General features: G+C 42.6%; 1 protein-coding gene across 1 annotated transcript in view; it reads right to left on the reverse strand.

The window, feature by feature from the left end:
• ube2f (ubiquitin-conjugating enzyme E2F (putative)) overlaps positions 1 to 19,851 on the reverse strand; it is a 40,564-nt gene that overhangs the window by 3,717 nt on the left and 16,996 nt on the right. The window contains exons 6-9 of the mRNA XM_070976671.1: positions 16,634 to 16,704; positions 16,212 to 16,269; positions 11,186 to 11,218; positions 9,900 to 9,962 (exon numbers count right to left, since the gene is read on the reverse strand). Of these exons, the coding sequence (XP_070832772.1) occupies positions 9,900 to 9,962; positions 11,186 to 11,218; positions 16,212 to 16,269; positions 16,634 to 16,704 (225 nt within the window). The remainder of the gene's footprint in view (positions 1 to 9,899; positions 9,963 to 11,185; positions 11,219 to 16,211; positions 16,270 to 16,633; positions 16,705 to 19,851) is intronic.

Here is a 19,851-nt window from a genome sequence, read left to right on the forward strand (position 1 = left end):
AGAATCAGAGTCAGAACACTTTATTGATCCCTGAGGGGACACTGGGTCAGTTGCAGTTGCTCCCACTGCAGAACAAATAAATGAAATAGAAACTGGAAAAAATAAATATCTAAATCTAAAAAATCTGTGAAAACATGTTCACTATATAATATATTTATATACACTGTTTCCAGGCTGGCCAATGAAGGTGCACTAATATTAATGAACTGTATGTCGGGGTGCCCTTTTTCTCTCCTTTACTGAATTCACTGCCAATATTTCCTCCATCAAATACAAGCTGATAATATCTGACACCTGGCATATGGCGGGAACTGTAGGTGGTTATTATGAGTATTAAACAGTTGAAAGTTTAAATAGCACTTTACTTCATCTCAGCTGGTTTAAGCTGAATTGATGAGTTGAGTGAGTTGATTTAAACATAATTACCTGTTCCAGAAACTTGAACTCTAAATGTAAATTGACATTTTTTTTCACAATTACATTTGATCATTTCGGGGATCTTGTCTCGTGTAAAAGAACAGAACCACATAGCTTCCTTTAAACCCCCTCTGGTCATGTGCGCCCTCTCCTGCCTTTCCCATGTTTGCTCTCCTCTTCGTCATTCCCCTCCAGGTTGGCCTCTGTCTGCCCCCACCCACCATCCTGAAACCTCCCCTCTGTCGCCTCCTTGACCCGTCCCTCCTGATTACCTCGAGCTCTGTGTGACCTCTACTCCCCTTCTGTCCATCATTTCAAGCCCTCTGTGTCTCTCTCTTCAACCACTTAGGCTGCTCGTGTCCTCTTCAAATATCAGTCAAGCTATTGTTTAATACATCAGACAGAAGCTGCAGTTTTCCCCTCTGAAAGAACTTCCTTTATCCTGTCTATACCAGAAAGTGCATGGCTTAGCAAAGCTGCACTGTAGCTAGATACACTGTAAATCATAGAAGTTTTAATTGGTAGCACAATACCACAGCTCAGGGGTAGCTTTGCTTCAGAGGAATCAAAGCACCCACAGTCATGTAAAGAACTGCATTAGCAATGACTTTGGTGCAAAGATTGCTAAAGCAATTCATATAGCTTCTGAATGAGGTTGTATCATAACAGCAGTTTACACACACTTTGTCCAACAAGACATAAAAAACAAGAAATGTTTAAATGTTTTTTATATGCATGCAATTGCATAGCATTTTTTTATTCCCAGGATACCACAGTGACTCCAGACAACATGTACTTGGGCTGAATGGCTTCACCCACTACTCACTTCACTACAAAAAACACTAGAATACTGAACCAGTTTGTCAGTGGTTTAATAAATAATGTGCTGCACATACACAAGAGGGATATCATATTTCTCCTTCCTAAAACGACCACCTCTCCCCAGCTCCCCTCTCTCGTCTCATTTTTTTCTCGTTATCCCATCACCCGTCCATCAGCGAGGGGTCTGAGCCATTAAGTGCAGTCATGCAACACGAAACTTCACATACAAGTGTCCCACGCGGACATCAGCGCACTGATTTACGCCACAGCTCCAGTGGTCAGTTAGTTACGCATCGCTGGGGCTTCTGTGACCGAGCGACAGACGGAGAACGTGAGAAAAAACACGAGTCAGAGAAGAGAAAGAGGGATGGAGAGACGGGGAGAAGAGGCATGATGTCTATGTGTGTGTGAGTGTGTGTGTGTGTGTGTGTGTGTGTGTGTGTGTGTGTGTGTGTGTGTGTGTGTGTGTGGAAACACAGATGACAGACAGGAATGCTGACAAGCTGCCAGCGACAAAAACTTCAGCAGTGATGACAGCAGTCTGAGTATCTGTCCCCAGAGGGGTGATGGATCGCTCCTATTGCTGCTGAGGAATCTCTCCTCTTGGCCTTATTTTAGTGCCACGAGTGCAGCTGCCAGCTGAGAGCGGAGTGGTGGGTCCTGGGTGCACAGAGTCCGTGGGTCTGGTTTCTTTAGGTTTGTTCAGTGGCAAACGAAGAGATGCTGTAACTTTCTTTTTGTCTTTATTGGACAGCATAACTGAAGAGAGGAAGGAAACCGGCAACAGAGTGGAGATGACGTGCCGCAAGGGACCACGGGTAGGAATCGAACCTGCGCCGCTGCAGCAAAGTCACAGCTTTAGCACACTGGCTCTGCCATGTGAGTTGCCGAGGAGTCCCGAGTGCCACTTTAAATCCAGCTAACGTCTCCACTGAAAGCTCAGAGATGCTCCCTTCAGGTTTAGACTTCTAATAATCTAATTTGACGCAGTTTGAAAGGTCAGTGGTTCAAATAATTCAATAATCTTGTTGAGGTCAGAGGCGAGGCGTATAATCCAAGATGTGAGCAATGTGCAAGGTAGCAAGGTAAGATTCAAACGCCGTCAGACAGACTTCATACAGAGGCCTAAAAGAAATGGACTGCACCAAAATGACATATTTCTGTTGAACCCATCCATCCATTTTCTATGCCGCTTATCCCTTTCGGGGTCGCGGGGGGGCCGGAGCCTATCTCGGCTGTCAACGGGCGAGAGGCAGGGTGCACCCTGGACCGGTCGCCAGCCGATCGCAGGGCACATACACACACCATTCACACTCACACCTGGGGGCAATTTAGAGTCACCAATCAACCTAATGAGCATGTTTTTGGTCTGTGGGAGGAAGCCGGAGTGCCCGGAGAGAACCCACGCATGCACGGGAAGAACATGCAAACATCACACAGAAAGGCCAGACCCGGGAATCGAACCTGCGACCTTCTTGCTGTGAGGCACACGCACTACCTGCTGCGCCACTGTGCAGCCTTTCTGTTGAACCAGTAATATAAAAAAAAAACTAAGAGTCTTCCCTCATGCTAGCAGCAACATGCTAACATGCTCACCATAGCAGTGTTAACATGCTCATGCAAAGCTGGTTAAATGTTGACCGTGATTGCTATCTTAGCTTAGGGTGTAAGCATGCTAACATTCACCAATTAGCACAATTGTACACTGCATACGTTGTACATACTGCTTGTGTGCCTATAGGCAGTAATCACTTTTTCTGACATCCCATTGGGAAAAAAAGATGAAAAAATAAGTAATTGTGCAGAAATATGATTGCCTCACTGATATCCTACATTTCCTCCGTCTGTCTGTGTCAGGTTGTGCTGTGTAAATGGACACCACTTGTAAATAAGGGATAACGCTCCGCCTGTCACTGTTCATCCACCTGCCCATCTTTCTGGCATCGTTTGTCTGCCCAGCTGCCTCTTGCGAGCTTCTGCAAATATTTGTGGAGAAATCATGATAAACAAAAACCTAAACAAACCCGTGGACACATAGTGAGTCACATTTAGTGGAGAAGATGAGGGATAAGAAGGTTTGCAGGGTGAGAGAGGGAGTGAAGTCGAACAAACACAGCAGGGAGTGAAGCTCCAGCCTGCCCCAGTTACATCACCTCACATGGACTCGAAGGGTGGAGCGAGCAGACACAAAATTTAATTCAAACAAGGCCCAATTAAGATGTCCAGCACAGATTTAAATATACGTCTCGACGGGTGAAAGACAAAAAGAAAACGCCTTTGAAAAATATTACCCAAAATAAATGTACATAAATTGTACATTTTTGTGCTTTTTTCTCACTTTGTCCCCCTTTTCTCTCCTACAGCAGGAAACTGGCTGGAACTGCAAATCACTTTGGTGTTCATTAGTTTGAAGACTCTAAGTAAACTCTGCAGTCGATTACAACTTTGTTAGGCTGTAGCTTACTTCTTTGGCTCTGTTTATTCGTGGAAGGTAATTAACTCTCCTGTCCTCCAGCAATCGGTGCAGGTACTCAAAATACGCACCGCCCCATCAGTGGGAAGGGGATGCAAATGAAAGCCTGTGGGTACAAACAGCGACTTTAAAATCTGCTAAAAGTTGAAACTAAACAACGCAAAGCCTCGGGATATATTAGGTAAACAGACTGCGAACGGAGAGATGAAGCCGAGAGTGTGAACAGGGAAAGGAAGAAATGAAATAGAGAAGAGAGATGACAAGGGACGCAGAGGTGTGGAGGACAGTGCTGGGTCAGTTCACACATTTTGAGAGGGATTTTTTGAGCAAGTGTAGGAAAAATGTCAAAGCCCTGTCAGATCAGAACAAGGTTTCTACTTCAAGACGGTGTGGAGTTCATCTGAGTGGACTCCAGCATGTCACATCCTGACTGTCTTTTCATTACATCCAGCACCGGTGATAGAGAAATAAATGGAGCATTCAAAGAACTACTCATGGCATAATCATTGAGACCAAATACTTGGGAACTCGCTTTATGTAAACTCAGCTCCTTCACAGAATAGTGAAAGCTTTTTAACTTCATTTATTTGTTTGCATCCTTTTGTCAAGAGGACAAGAATCGGCCTCAAGGTGCTGTTAACCTGAGCTCGAAAATGATTGGAAAAACACAAGATATCTGCAATACCTTGAGTACGACTTTCAGTGACCCATGCATTTTAGATTGCCTGTATGTATAAGAGGTAGAGGGAGGTTTGGTTTCATTCCAGCAGCTGTGTGACTTTTCTCTGTGCACAGACGGATGATGTGATGATTCTATGCTTGTAAACATGAGGTATGTATGATATGTATGGCAATACTTGAACTAATCTGAGCTGACGGCTGGGAGAAGGATATAGAAAAGAATACAGTCTGCAGGTTAAATAGGGTGTTCCCCTCTGGATTGGCTGCAAAAATAAAACCTATGAAATCTATACTGCACCATACTGCACTCCAGCGACTTTAAGCCCTGTACACAGTTAATAAAAATAGATTTAAAGCCAAATCACAGCGGAGCTAGTCCAAATAATGACAGCCAAAACATCTCTCTGAAGACGTGCTAATAGCGACAGCCTGACGCATTCAATTTCATCTTTCAACAGCCACATAAGCAACAGTACGAGAGGGAGTGCGATACTGTCGGATAATAGCACAGCTCTGTCTGAAGGAATTCACTGTCGGTCTCAAACACACGTCAAGAGTATGGATGCTTGCTGAACCAGGGCCTTAAAGAAGGTCCATCTCAGATTTAAATATAAAGCAGTGGGTTGGAGAAAGAATGGCAGGAGGTGGTTGTGACAAGATTTGCCTCACCTTTGCTCACTAATTTGCATTGCTCTCTGTCCTAATTTGCATAAACATGGACATTGCCTCAGTCTGTCAGTTTGTTTGAATTGTCCTCCACCTCATCAAGAACTGGTGAGCACATTTTGGCACTTCTATATTCAGTTGGCAGGACTACTAGGTGACAGACAGACATGGTGAGTGAAAACCTGTTTTATAGGAGAACGATGTGTAGTGAACCAACATGAAGGCTGTGCCACAAAAAGTAAGGGCCCCCTTTATTCCGCTTCTGCCCTCTCCCTAACGAGCACCGATCTGAAACAGACTGGATGCTTTAAGGCAACATGGTTGCAGAATTACCTTGCTTGCTCTCTCTTCCACAGTCAGTTTGACTGCAAAAACCTTTATGATTATTTTACTTTAAATTAGTGTTGTTTTCATCAACAAAAATTATGACGAAATATCGTCGCCAACGAACCTTTATAACCTGACAGAAACAAGACGAGACGCAACGTAAATGCTGGTCATGTGACGATAACTATACTTAAATATATAATGCAATATTGTTGACGAATAAAAACAAGACTAAACGTGGTTTACACAATAAAAACTGTCAAAATGTCTCATCATTTTCGTTGACTAAAACAAGACGAGACAAAATGTTATTTCGTCTCGAGCAACTTTTCTGAGCGAAATGCTAATGAGACCCTACAGGGCTGCAGCAATCACTGCTCAGGACAGAAAGCTAATAACAGGGACAGAAGCAGGATCATGATGCAGTAAATGGTGTGTGTGAGTGTGAGTGTGTCTTTGACTGACTATTGATTGAAGAGGCTAAGCCACTCGAGGCACCTGACGAGGCAAGAAAGAGAGCATTTAAGGGAGACAGGTGGTCTCCCATGTTGATGAGGAGCAATGAACACTGGAGCTTAACGGGTCACAAACCCTCCAAAGGCCAACTCTGTCACTCATTCACACACAGTACAGGATACCACAAAAATCTCTGGCTGTATGTTTCAGTTACGCCTTTATTTAAACCTGTCTGTGTGAGATCCAACCCCTTTTGTTTTGGTGACACCACTGTGAGAAGTGTTTCTTCAATTAAATGGTATTCTAACATTTTTTTAACCCATTATTATTAGTGGCGAGGTTGCACAGGACTTAAGACATGTTTAAAATCTGCTCCCCTCATGCATGCACTTCTTAACAACGTCTTAAATATGTGTTTTAACTGCACATACAGAGCACAACAAGTCATTCTTCAACACAACTTTCTACTGTAATTAAAACAAATGGAAAGAAAAATGTCTAAAAGTTTAATTTTTTTTCCAATATCCAGCATTTTTTATGACATCGTCTTCATTTTCTAAGGCGGTTCAGAAGCTGCTTGGTGTGGAACTGGGACCCAGCAAATGTTTAAATTTAAGGGAAACACAGAATATCTATATCAAATGCTGAAAGCATACCCTTCCTGGTCTGCTGAGGCAAATGATTAAAATCTGAAACCCAGGCCACATTCATCTTTCTAAAACATGATTTGTCATTATCAATTACTAGCAATATTTTTCATACACTTTTTTAATGCTATGGAGAAGCCTAATTAGCATTTATGGTTAAAAGGTCTCTCAGAGGATTTCCAGCTGAGAGATTTCAAAGCTCAGTATTCATCAGCACTCTTCACAAAACTTCAAACTAAAAAGTACTGAGGGCGCAGACAAAGATGGTGCTTTGAAACAATCCCTGGACATCAGTCAGAGGATGAACTCTCACTTCAGCCTGACAGTCAGCAATGTCAGCTCCCACTCCTTATAAGAGGAGCATCAGAATTACTAACAATCGTAAAAGGAATTTAGAGTTTAAGGACTTCAGAATTCAATAACATGCAAATATTGACGCACATGTAAACACAGCTAATGATGGCGATGCAGACTCTGTCAAGCTGGTTAAGCTTTTTCATCCTCGTATCATCCTTAGCTACAGTGTGTGTCCACCTACTGCTTATCTCTGTGAACCAGCTCATAATAAATGGATCATAGTAGTGGACGGAAACAAGCATTCATTTGCATTTTTTTTTGCTAATTGTCCCAAAATATACCCCAACCCTAAAATACAGAACTATCTACACACAAGCACACACTGAGGTCACTTTCAGGAAATTAGACTTAGATTAATTTCCTGGTTTCCCGAACTGAACTTAAACCACTGACCCCAAAATCATCTGTTTTCTGACTGGGGACAAAACTTTTGCACCAGCCATCTTCAATTAACTGGTCTAGAGTCTGAAACGTGTCCCTGAAAGTAGCCCAAGTCATGGCCATGCATGCACGCACGCGCACACACACACATAGTAAATTGCCCATGAGGATGCTTCCTTTCAGCCACTTAAAGCAGCAAATGTATTCAGAGAGCAGCCACAGGAGGAGTTCCACTTCAAAAGCCTGGACACGCACAAACACACACAAGCATACGTGTGCGCTGACACACACGCACACACACACACACACACACTCCCACGGCTCCACCCACTCACCGCTGAAGTTGATTACAGCCGGCTGTGACTCAGTGGGAGGGGGTCATCGTTGGATGACTCGGTGTTTTCAGTTGTTGTGACTCCAGAGAAGCACAACAGTGCGGTGAAGCAGCACCAAAACTTCTGGAGCATTTATTTACCTGCTCTCCTTTCATTTAGAAAATTACTGAATTCTGAAGTATTGATTAGATCTTCCATAACTACTGAGAAGATTCAAGTTCAGTATTTTTGGGTTTGAGACATTCATTTACTATCACCGGACAGTTTTGGGAGAATACTGCTTTCCTTAAATTAGCAGCTGTAGATCGAACACAAACACATTTCACCACCCTTCCTGTAGCATTTGGAGGCTATAAGGCATTAAATGGGCACTTTAACACCTGGAATTGAACCACAGTGGTGACCTCATGCTGAAAGACTGGGTATAATAGAAAGTCCAGTCGATAAAGCCATTAAGCATTTCAAACAACCCTGCTTCTCTGTCCATCCTACGAAATCAGATTGCCTTTCTCTTCATGACTGAAACCACCAGTGTTCGTCCCCAACAGCCTGTTTCAACAGGAATTACATCACATTTAGGACATACAGAAAGTGTCTAAGCATCTTGTATGTGCTCCTGGATAATCAAAGAGCATGGACCCCAGCACATGCACGAAGACCTGTGTCCAAACTCACCCCCATGTTCGCTCATCCACTACTCTCTCCATAATGGACACTCGAAAGTGAGCAGGTAATCAAGATTTATTATTAATCGTCATCATTTTGCATCATCAATAACAGGCACAGAGCCGCACGTAGTAATTCTCGCATCTATAACGTGCCATGCATCGCATTGGCGGACTGTAACAGAGGGTAGTGTATATGGACACACATTATTTCATTCCATTTTGATCATTTCTGAGGACACTGTAAGGGACTGATGCTGGACACAGGCCTGGTCTCAATGGGAAATGCAGTCCTCACTAACTGAATGTCGCGCTGCTGTATTTTCCTACCTTTTTAGTGGGGCCATGGCCAGTCTGGGAAGCATGCATGCAGGAATAATCATAATGCACATGTAAAGTCTTCTAATGCGTGTGCTAAGCTAAATCCCTAACAGTAATTTATCCAGTGCATGCTGTTCCTTTTGGCTTTGGCTCACTGATGAATGAATCTGGGTGTCTGACACCAAAAACGACAACTCTGTTGTATTTACTTCCAAATGACACTCTTCCTCCTACACCTGAGACTACTGACTGGCCCTGGCCACAAACCAGCAGTCATTTCATGCGCACTCACACTTCCCTCTCCCTCTCACAAAAACACACACAGAGATGCACTTTTTCACATCTAATGGGGTCACATGGCAACCATTATCATGCACTGCTGGGTACACTGCAAAGCATCATGGGAGAGGGTATGTGGAAAGTGCCAAAGGTCAAATATTGCACTTTGAAATGCTTTCAGCTTGCCTCAGCTCAGGCTCAACTAGCAACTATTTCCTTGGTCATCAGGCCCCCTGCAGAGTCACAGTGGTTCAGTTGGCAATTCAGAAAAGCAATTATGGTCTGCACAACACTGAGAATATCAGTTTCTCTGCACGTTCTGACGCTGCCTGATGTGCTGATAAAGAAGTAGATGCAAGAGAGCTGATGCCCGAGACAGAGATGAAGAAGAGAGGGCAAACGAGTATAGACAGAGGAAATAAATTTAAACCATTTAGCCGGCGTGCCCGTGTTTTAGAAACATCCTGAATGTTTGCTTTGCTAAGAGGAAGGCTGGCATTCAACAGCTCCCACGCCAGTTCAGTGTCTATGCAAACAAGTGGTGACCTTTGTGGGAATTCAGAGTTCCGGTTCAGGGTGCGAGTGTGCCTTACAGATGCAGAGAATGAAATAATCTTATGTGAATAAGCCCTTTTTTTAAACACCATATACACCTGCACCACGCATGCAGCTCTTGAATATAACGTCACAGCCGCTCTCTGCTCGGTAAGACTGCAGTTTGCTCTTTGTCTTCAGCCCACTCAAACAGAATAAAGCACTCTCAACTGTATATCACATAATTCCACCCACAAAAGCAGGCAGTGCGCACAGGACGTCACTGGAAGCTGCACAAGAAAACGTAGTGAGTGCAGCAGCGGTGCGTCTTGTCCCAATACATTTTCTATGCAGGCAACAGAAGTAAGGGCATGAGCGTGATTAAGGAGACACGATGAGGAGGCTTCACAGGTCAATCATCTCTGCACGTCAATGTCGCTGTTTGCACTGTATCTATGTGTGATGATAAAAGAGAATGAAAGATCACGTTCGGATGGCCCTGAATGAGTCACCGATGGTCAAAGCAGCGAAGCCTCACCTTGTCTCTCAAATGATGTTCTGCTGCATCGATGTTCAACGGGTCGTCAAAGTTCAACAGGTCCTGGGTCAGAGGCAAAGAGAGGGAAGAACATGAGGAGAAGGAAGACAAGAACAGCAACGATGTGTGGAAATTAGTCAAGAAACACAAGTGACTGATTCAGCCAGAAGATCTCCAATGTTTGGATCCTTTTAGAAAACTTTCCAGGGTTCAATACTTCTATCTGTGGGTCAGGTTTTGTTTCCCAATAATCTTGCGTCCCAGCTGAGGGGGATATTGCCCACATCAGCACTATTTGCTGTCTGCAATGTCACCCTGGATTCTGCAACTGCGACAAACAAGCCAGCCTAATTACCCTGTGGCCTTAGAGATGCCAGGCACAACACGCGAGGCGAGAGGCGGCGTGTTATTAGAGAGATAAAAAAGGAGGATGGCCTGAGAGGTTTCCTGATTAAGAGGTAAGATTTAGGGCACGACCGCACATCAACACAGATTACCATCACCATTATCACCGTAGTCCCAGTGCTGACCTCAGGGTAACTGTGCATACTTTCAAAATGTAGTCGATGATGGATTTATGCAAGCTTGCAATTAGCAAAGTTTTGGACTTAATGAAATAATCTGATTACTTTCAGCTGCTTACTTCCTGCTTGCTTTGGCATCCAAAATGCTTATATAATCTACTAAAAAAATGGCATTCATTTCATATTTAAAAACACGTTCGCATTCCTTTTCAGCCATCATCAAGTCATAATTTTTTCCCCACACAAAACCCAGAATCTGATTAATTACCAATTGACTTTGTTTTCTGAAGAATTCACTGTCTGACTTGTAGTTAGGGCTTGCAGGACCAGGCACAAGGGGCCATCCAGGACCAGCTGGGGATGCATTTCCGCAAACATAATGTGTAATCAAATTTCCTTGTTTTTATTTCCCCATCATCCTCTCTGAGTGTTCCTCATAATGACACAGATTATTCCCCTGAAGTCAGAAGTTATGGTTATGCTACAGCTGCAAAGAGAGATAAACAATGGCCCTGGTTCATCTGATCTGAGCTTGGACTCAGATTTGCACTCCGCAGTTAAGACCTGCGATTCAGTTCAATCGTTTCTGCTAAAGGAGGGAGATCTCTGTACACAGCTGTACAACCGTAAGTTTAACTTTCATTCTTTTTTAATCATTTATCATGTATCAGGTCACTGTAACGACAAATCAAAATGCATTTTTGGATAGTTTATTTTCAAACAACATAACCACGTCAATAAAGCAAAAACAAAAAAACTTACAGTAAACAAGGAGTTCAGTCCCCAGACCACGTCCTAGAAGAAACCAAATGAAAAGCATTAATGATCCAACAGTCAGACTGTATCGCACTTTAAATCTAATTCACTCACACACACACACACACACACACACACACACACACACACACACACACACACAAAATATAACACTGACAGACATCACAAAAGACCAACTAAAAAGACAACGCTTTATTATTTCACAGGGAGCTGCTGCAAACAACTGCTAGCTGCTCCACTGATTGACTTCATGCTTTCAGGGCTTCCTTTCAATTATCTTTCGCTCTTTCCATGCACGCATTAATTCATTTGCATAATGAAATGAAGCTCTGAACCTTGAATATTTAGATAAACACCTAGCAAACAGTCTGTCTCACTAATGGTGTGAAAAAGCAAATGAAAATAATCTTGAAAAGAATTCCAAACTGAACAAACCACAAAGAGTACATCATTGTTTTTTCTGCATCTCCTGTTTACTGCAGTAAAGACTAACAGGTTGATCAAACTCAATAACTGATAAATGTTTGTTTGTCATTCCTGGTAAACTAAAATCAAACTATTACCAGCTGTTATTAGAGCTAGCCAGCTCTCAGAGCCTTCTTTTCTAAACTCACCATCACCTGTAATTTATCTTAACTTTTTTCCATTTGTGAGCAGCTCCTCAGCTTCCTCTGTGCATGGCATTGTGGGAGAAATTGTGCATAAACCCAAACAGTTGACTGTATTTCGTTTGCATGCCGTCTTTACTTTGCCACTTTTTCAGCGAGAACGCCACAAACTAAAACCCTGCTGAGAATCGGGACGTCGTATGGATTTTGGTCACAGCATCTGTGTCATTCACTTGTCTGCAGGGGCGCCCCGGCACTCTGAAGGTGCTTTAAGACCGAGAGAGGTTGCTGCCCAGCAAGGGATATTTTCTGTGCTTTGAATGAGCTTCTGCGGCTCGGATCCTACCAGCCGGCACACCGCAGGCTGCTGCCATCCACCAAGGATAATCACATCACCTTCTCCTTTCCGCCAACCTCGGGTCAGGGCTGCCGGCGCGTTTATACTGAATACAATGGAGGCAGGGATAGTGGCAACTGTTTGCTGACTGATGACACCTTAATGGTAGAGGCACATACCACATAACTGCAACATCCTCAATGTGATTCCAGCTGAGGACCTTTGTTGCAAACCCACAACTTTGTCTGTTGGAGCTCATTTCAGGTTTGGCTGCACAATACTGCCAGCTTAATAGCCTGTTTTATAAGTATATAACAGCGGTTTAGCAAAACTCAAAGCAACAAAGCAGTGGGTTTGACATGGGCGTATTTTGGTGCTCAAAGCTTTGCAAATGTACATTGTGCTGCATTTTCCATATAAGCCATTATTGCAAATGTATTTTATGTGCCACAGTGTGTGTGGGCTGAAGTGGAAAGGAGTGGTGACCAGTGAAGAGGGACGTCAGCACCCACTCGAAAACGAACACAATCCTCTCTGACTCACAGCTTTTGCACTTTTCCTCACATATTTTTGTGCACTCACAGTGACACTCGCTGACACGCACGAACCAAAGCACAACCACTCTCGCACAGATGACCACGCTCACACCTGCATTTCGGCGAACGATGACAGGCTGCGTTTCAGCTCGGACCGGGAACACAAACAAACATCCTCCAGCTGTCAGACACAAGCCAGGGAGCGAAATGGACGGTCAGGAAAAAAGCTTGCTATGCCTGCAGAGGTAAACTCTGTGTGGCTAAAGAAAAGAGAACGTCAGCCCAGGCCTGATCATTCTAAGCATGGCTTTCTTTCACAGTCATTGGGTAGCCACCACCAATCAGATTTCCACACTGATAGCCATTATAAGCTGCAAAAAAGTGCATATTTTATCAAAAAAATTCCTGTATATTAGTTGCGTGTTGCATCAATTTGTGTTATTAGATTAGATTAGTCTGAATTAATGTCTCAGCATATTAATATATGACAAGAATGAATTAACTCACAGTCAGATGAGGGTGTCTCGTTTCAGACTCCCTGCCACAACAATCTACTCAAGGTGCAGAACTGCCGTGTCGCAGCAGGGGTTCAAATTTTCCCAGAAATTTTCTACTGTTACAGCTGCCAACTGTCAGTAGCAAGAATGCATTGGCAGCGCAAAAAGGGAAGAAATTTCAAACCAATCTGAGGGATCACACTGAGACACTTCTTAATTTTAATGGATTTCAAATCAACTGCGAAGTCAAAAGTGGATAATTCTTAAAGGCACCGAATCTGCAGACTCAGCCCTAAATATCTAAACCTCACAACGCTCGCTGCTGACATGTATCTCGGCTTTCACAGTGAGCAGATACAGTCGCTTTACTTGGTGTATCTGTACAGTGAAGCACTGCCCGAATGCATTCATACCAATTATATGAAAGTTACATTGCCAGACTGTGCTCACTATTATTGCTACAACACAAACAAAAGATAAGCCCTCGCGCTGCACGCAAAGCTGCTTTTCTTGCAGCTTAGAATCAAAGCCGAGGAAGAAAAGTATTCAAAACAACAAGAAAACATAACAGAGAGCGGAGTACGTTTTACAATACAATGTGTTCTACGGAGAACAATGAAAACGCTGCGACATTTACATGACGTGAGAGGTTATTCAGGTTTATTGACGGATCCCGTTTTATTCAGATGGCTGCTGTTCTGCAGAAGCGTCACTGGTGGATCAGAGTAAGAGACAGCAAATACCAGAAAAGTATGTGATGAAAGGAAAATGAGTATTTCAGACTGTGTACACATGCAGCACAGTCGCCCATGAAAGCCATCAGGAGGTAAATGAAAAACAAGGTTGTGCATGTCTGTTTATGTACACCACCCCTGCCCTCACTCAGATCTCACCACAAAACCTGATTGCAATCATAGCTCAGTTCATTCACGACCCACCCTCACACTGGCTGCATAAGGTGTACAAACGGCAGGAAAGAAAAAAAACAGATTACACACAGACTTCAGTGCAGATCAAAAACAACAGGATGCGATGTGAATACAATGAAGAGACATGATTTATCACTCTGCCTCTTGCATTTTCCTATTAGTCTTGGCAGAATATAGTGGAAACATCTTTGGAAGTTTCTTAGTGGAAATCAATACTTGGATGTGTGGTTTTCAAGTCATTAGAGGGCCTTTCTAAACTGCATTCTGTATGCTGTGGCATCCGTCTCCTCCATTGTCTTGCAACCACGCTTTCGTCAGACCCTTTCACAGCGAGGCACACGAGTGTGTTTAGGCTGTGATGGAAAGTGTTTGTTCGCATACGCAAATCGTTTTCCAGGAACGAACGGCCAACCACACAAACACTCACAGCACATCAAGTTTTCCATTCTACATTGTTCATTTTGTATTTTTCTTAAACTCCTACCAAATCATAGCCTCTTGTTGTGTGTCCGCCTTGTGTCAAAGCTAATCTTAGCCCGTTCAGCAGGGGTTGAAGCAATCTCACCATCATCCATTACGGCATGTGCCTCTTTGCCGCGAGTCTGACTTGAGCATGCCTTTCTGATCGAGTGCTTTCACAGATTGATCGACTGTGCTGCTGTGCACAGGCGATGCTGAACTGGATATAATTTAGCCGAGGCAGACAAAAAAATGCCACCACATAGTGACATTTGCCGGTTTTTACAAAGGCCTTAATCCAGCAAGCAAGCACAGTTTTCATTATGAGAGCAAAGTCTTCATATTACCAGCAAGACTTCATGCACATCATGCAGAGGTTAACATCATTTGTTCTGTGACATGGAGACCTGTCATGCCATAAAACAAACCATATGTAGCCTGACAATTTTCAATTATGCTGAACATGTTTTTCATTCTGTACAAGAAGGGACAGAATGAAAAAGGAACCCCCCCCCAACCCCCAGGAGTGGGATAACCTAGACATTTACACCTAAAATATATGAAGAAAACCTTTAAGGATAAGACAAATCCTGGCAATAACTTCAAGAGCGCTCTTGGCAGGAAGCTCAAGAGGTACCAAGACGATTGACTGGATGACCCTCTGAACTTGTAAAACTGGTGGGGGGGGGGGGGGGGGGGGGGGGGGGGGGGGGGGGCATTCAGTGCCTCTGACATATTTCAATAACTATAAGTGCAACCTTGTGCAGCGATTGAGAGGAACAGTGATCTAACCTTGCATCCCTGCAGAGAAGCAGAGATCAGAAAGTCAAAACTTAACATGGAAAGCAGCGCTTCACCGAACGGCGACGCTCAGTTTCACACCGCGGTTGGTATCAAGCATAATTTTAGTCAAATCTTGAGTAGGGAGAGCAGAGGGCGTCCTTGCTTTAAACGTCAGTGACTGCAAAAACTGCTTAATTGAGTGAAGGCTGAAGCGTAAGAAGTCAAAGCACTCTTTTATGTGCAGCTGAAAAGTCTTTCATTGTGACGTTTACCTTCACATAGCTCCGCAAAAAGACTTTTCAACAGTCCTCAGCAGTATTTCTCTCGGATGTGAAGGAGCTTTAGGACCCTTCAGAGACGTGGGTTTATTCACAGACTCTGGGATTTTCTCTTTGACCAACAAATTGGTGACAAACATGAATTCCCTTAAGAGTAACTTGACTGACTGTGTTTGGACCGCGGAAAACATATAAGCGCGTGGTGACACAAATAATACAAAATCTCCACTGGGCCACAAACTAGACATACAAACCACATGAATCCATGCGCCCTTGACGTGTCCCAAATGTCCTAAATGTTGGCATGAATATTAGACACTTTCTCTGTTCCTCCCCTGAATGAAACAGGAAAAATATTTCTCTCACAGTGAAACTGATCACTGCTGAACAGACTGCCATCGCATGTAAACTTGACTTGAAATGGTCCCATTAAAAGTCAATCGCTCATCCAAACTCACATACTCCACTTACTTTTCCTCTTCTAGAAAAAAATGCCCGGTAAAAAAAAATCCCTGTAACCTCATCTAAAAGCGAGCAACACTTCCCTAAAGGCACATTCTGTTAAATGAAAGCGATTTATTTACCTTTAATGTTCTGGTGGGAGCCCAGCCTGTACCATCAATAGAGTGTTCCCGCAATAAGCTGCATTAAAAGAAAGGAAGGAATATACAGTCATTTACAATACAAGCTATTAAAGACACTTTGTGGCACAGTCTCTCTAAGTATTGGGCTGTAAACCAATGGGATGCTCCTCCCGCGGTGCTGGAGGTGTTAGCTCCAAGACAACTGGTTCGAAATCCTCTAACAAATGAACATTTTTCAAGAATGCGATTGGCTGCATCATTTAAAGGTTCACTCATTAAATTTCGGGTAAAGTTGGTGAGAATGGATGTCTAACGAAGGGAATACTTTCTTTTATTTGCCACTTACATCATTTTCTTAGCAGGGAGAACAACAGAGTAACATGAGCTAAAATATAAAGAAGTCATGAAGGAGGCAGCCTTACCTCAAACAGATCTCTCCATTCTCTGTGATGTTAGGATGCCATATTCTGGTCAGACATCTCACTTTAGGAGGCTGGAGACAGGATAGAGAGGGAGAGACACATCCTTATTTATTCCATTATTTAGTTCCATTTAAAAACACTTTTAATAACCAGTATTTCCTCGTCAGAGAATATTAAAATGAAGGAGTACAAAGAAGGTGTAAACAGAAAAGTATTGCATTATGTAGTGCTATAGTCTATTATTATTATCACTTAAATGCTTTTCTTTTGTGAGCTGTTTTAATATAAAACCAATTTTTCTTGAAGGTTAAAACGGGCCTTTTCAAAGAAGCACAAAGATTCACAAAGATGAGCGTAAGAGCCGCAGTGACTCTCTGAGGTTATCTTTTCTTCTCTTTGCACACAATAAAATGCTTTCCAAGCTAATTCATCCATATCTTGTTATTTGTGAAGGCGATTCAAAGCGCTTCATTCAAACATATTTCTGTTCAGTAATGACACACAAACAGAGAAATTACTGAGAAAAAGCAGCAAGACCATGAAAAATGTTTTGAAAAGACCAAAGCGTTTTCCTCAGAGGTGATGTGGCTGAAAAGATTTCTGTATTTTCCCATTTTGTCTGTTTTTGTGAGATTCTTCAGCCATGAGCAGTCGCAAAAAGAGCAGCCTTCAAAACCGAGCCGAGGGTCCACCGGTTTATTCACTGTTTGTCATCAAGGACGTCTCAGTGCCTTCTGTATGTCTCACTTGTCTGTTTAGACAGTGAGTCTCATGCAGGAAACAATCTTGCCAACAAATGTCCTCTTTGTTGTATGTATACACGATTTGCTCGTATTTTGTTAGTGCCCACTGATTCCTTTGTTTTCATATTTCTTATAAAATTTCCAGTCCCAAAACTGTTCTTTGCATAACTTTGACATTTGAGGAATGTGAAAAAAAATGCATGAATATCATATGTTCAAATTTAGATTCTAATACATTTTAGAGTAATTATACTGATTGGATAATTCAATTGGTGGGCGACTGAGCTGACCCCAGTTCAGACTATAAATCCTCTTGGATGATATTGGGTGTGTTCAGGGTTTCTTCACTTCTTCACTGAGTTTGACAACTCAAAGCCGACTTAAATGTTTCAAAATGTCCATACATTTAGAATAAAATGGACTTTTTGAAGGCACTTAGCCCTAACCCCCCCCATAACTGTATGCTGCAATGTGGATGGTTGACAGAGAAGAGAAAGCTGGCTGTCATTGTTCTTGACAAGTAAAAGCCTCACAGGCTGTTGTAAAATGACTATAATCATGTCATTCACTTGCAATTCTGCTGCAGCAGTTACACAGACGTTGTGGAAGGGGTGGAGAAAGAAGGCAGAGAGCCAGTGAGTAATAATGAGAGAGCTCAGGAATCATATACCAATGCCTGTTTACTGCAACGTACCATTTTCATTGAGTTCAATTTCCACACTCGACCTTGAATTCTGCAGTAACACACTCACACAGACTAAAAAGCATGAGTACATCACCCTGGTCCTATGCCTTTTCACTTCAGCCCAATAACTTCTTTATACATTTTACTCCTTTCAAAAGATGGCGCTGGCCCTCAGTGAATCTCAGACCTGGTAACTTATACCCCCTCCAGCTCACACACACTGGCATAATGTGATCTCCCTCTTACTCAGACTAAATCATCAGGAGTCAAGGTCTAAATTTTCTCCCACCGTGTTCACTCAGTTTCTCAGTTTGTTAGGGACGATCTATGACAAGCAGCGAAGTCTAATAACAAAACGCAACTTAGCTTCACTAAGGTAGACTCCGTGGAAGAGGACCCTCTCCCTCTACAAAGAGCTCATTCTTAAATAATGAAAACACAACAATTTGAATTTTCAGTTGATTATACACTAAAGAAAACATAATCATGAATATTATGGTCCTTTAACACAACAATAACGCCTGAGTGGGTTGACTGATCGGCACTGCGGTCCTGTATCGGGGCTTGAAGCATTCCTGCTAGTGCAGCAGTCTAATAGACAATCTCTGCCTCCAGTTGTGTGGGAACCAAACCAGGCACGATAAGCTCTCTCCTGGTTGTCGTTTGCATTGCGTCAGAAGATATTTGCATAAAGTCGAGCCTTTTGAATGACTTGTAAAGGAGTCCTACACTGGTTTTGATCAAGTTTGGATCTGATGGTCTTATGATAATGTGAAATATAAAGTGTGGGTTACATTTTCAGAGGCATGGTTGGTTGAAGATTCAACAATTCATCCAGTAAATGCATCACAAATAAGGACTATTTGAAATCAGTGATTACCTTTTCCAACAAATTAAGAGTTTGAAGCGCTACAGAAAGCTGGTTAAACATACATGTGTGTTCAAACTGGCTCAAATTAATTTAACAAAGATACGACTGTTAGGCTGATAATTCAGCTCTGCTAACAGCTGATACTGTTTGGAGATAATTTTGCATTGACTCATTTACATCAGCTGGAACAAACACAGTGAGTGGGAACTGTGGACAGCAGCTCTTCAGAGGCATTTAGAGCTTCTCATTAAAGAGGCTTTACAACAGCACAGCTCCTCACGGTGTTTCTTCCTTTTACATCAACCACTCATCGACCTGAAAAGCTTTTTCTTGTTGTATCTAAATTAATCATAATAATCATAACAAAAAGAAAATGATCACAGATTTTAGATGCTGCAGGACACAGTTTATACTTAAAGGCTCTTATTCTCTACAGAAGCTGAAGTCATTTTAAACGTGCACATGCTGTCAGTAACATCAGCTCTCTCCCCGGGTATTAATTACAGCCAAAAATGCCTGTTCAGTTAATCTATCATCAATTAAGGACTGCTCCAAATTGATCTATTGCTTTTTAGGTGGATCTCTGAGTTTTTGCTCGTTGCTACTATTGAAAGAGCTCTGAGCGCTGCTGTCTGACTGCAGAACTAAAACATTTTTTTTGGTTAAGTTGATGGACGGAAACCCATTTAGACTACAGTCTGAATTTAAAGGCTGCATGTATGAAGACCAAATCAACGAGTCTGTCTGGTCACATGCTCTTCCTCAATATCTGTCACAGGGACAATTATCTTCTATCCTCTAGGACTATGAATGAATGAATCTATGAATCAATTAATGTTCAATGACTGAATTTGTACTATTTATCATTCTATGGCAGGCATCATAAAGCTGTCACAGATGGCTGCATGCAGAGGAAACT

This window comes from Chaetodon trifascialis, chromosome 12 (assembly GCF_039877785.1).
Source record: "Chaetodon trifascialis isolate fChaTrf1 chromosome 12, fChaTrf1.hap1, whole genome shotgun sequence".
Taxonomy (NCBI): domain Eukaryota; kingdom Metazoa; phylum Chordata; class Actinopteri; order Chaetodontiformes; family Chaetodontidae; genus Chaetodon; species Chaetodon trifascialis.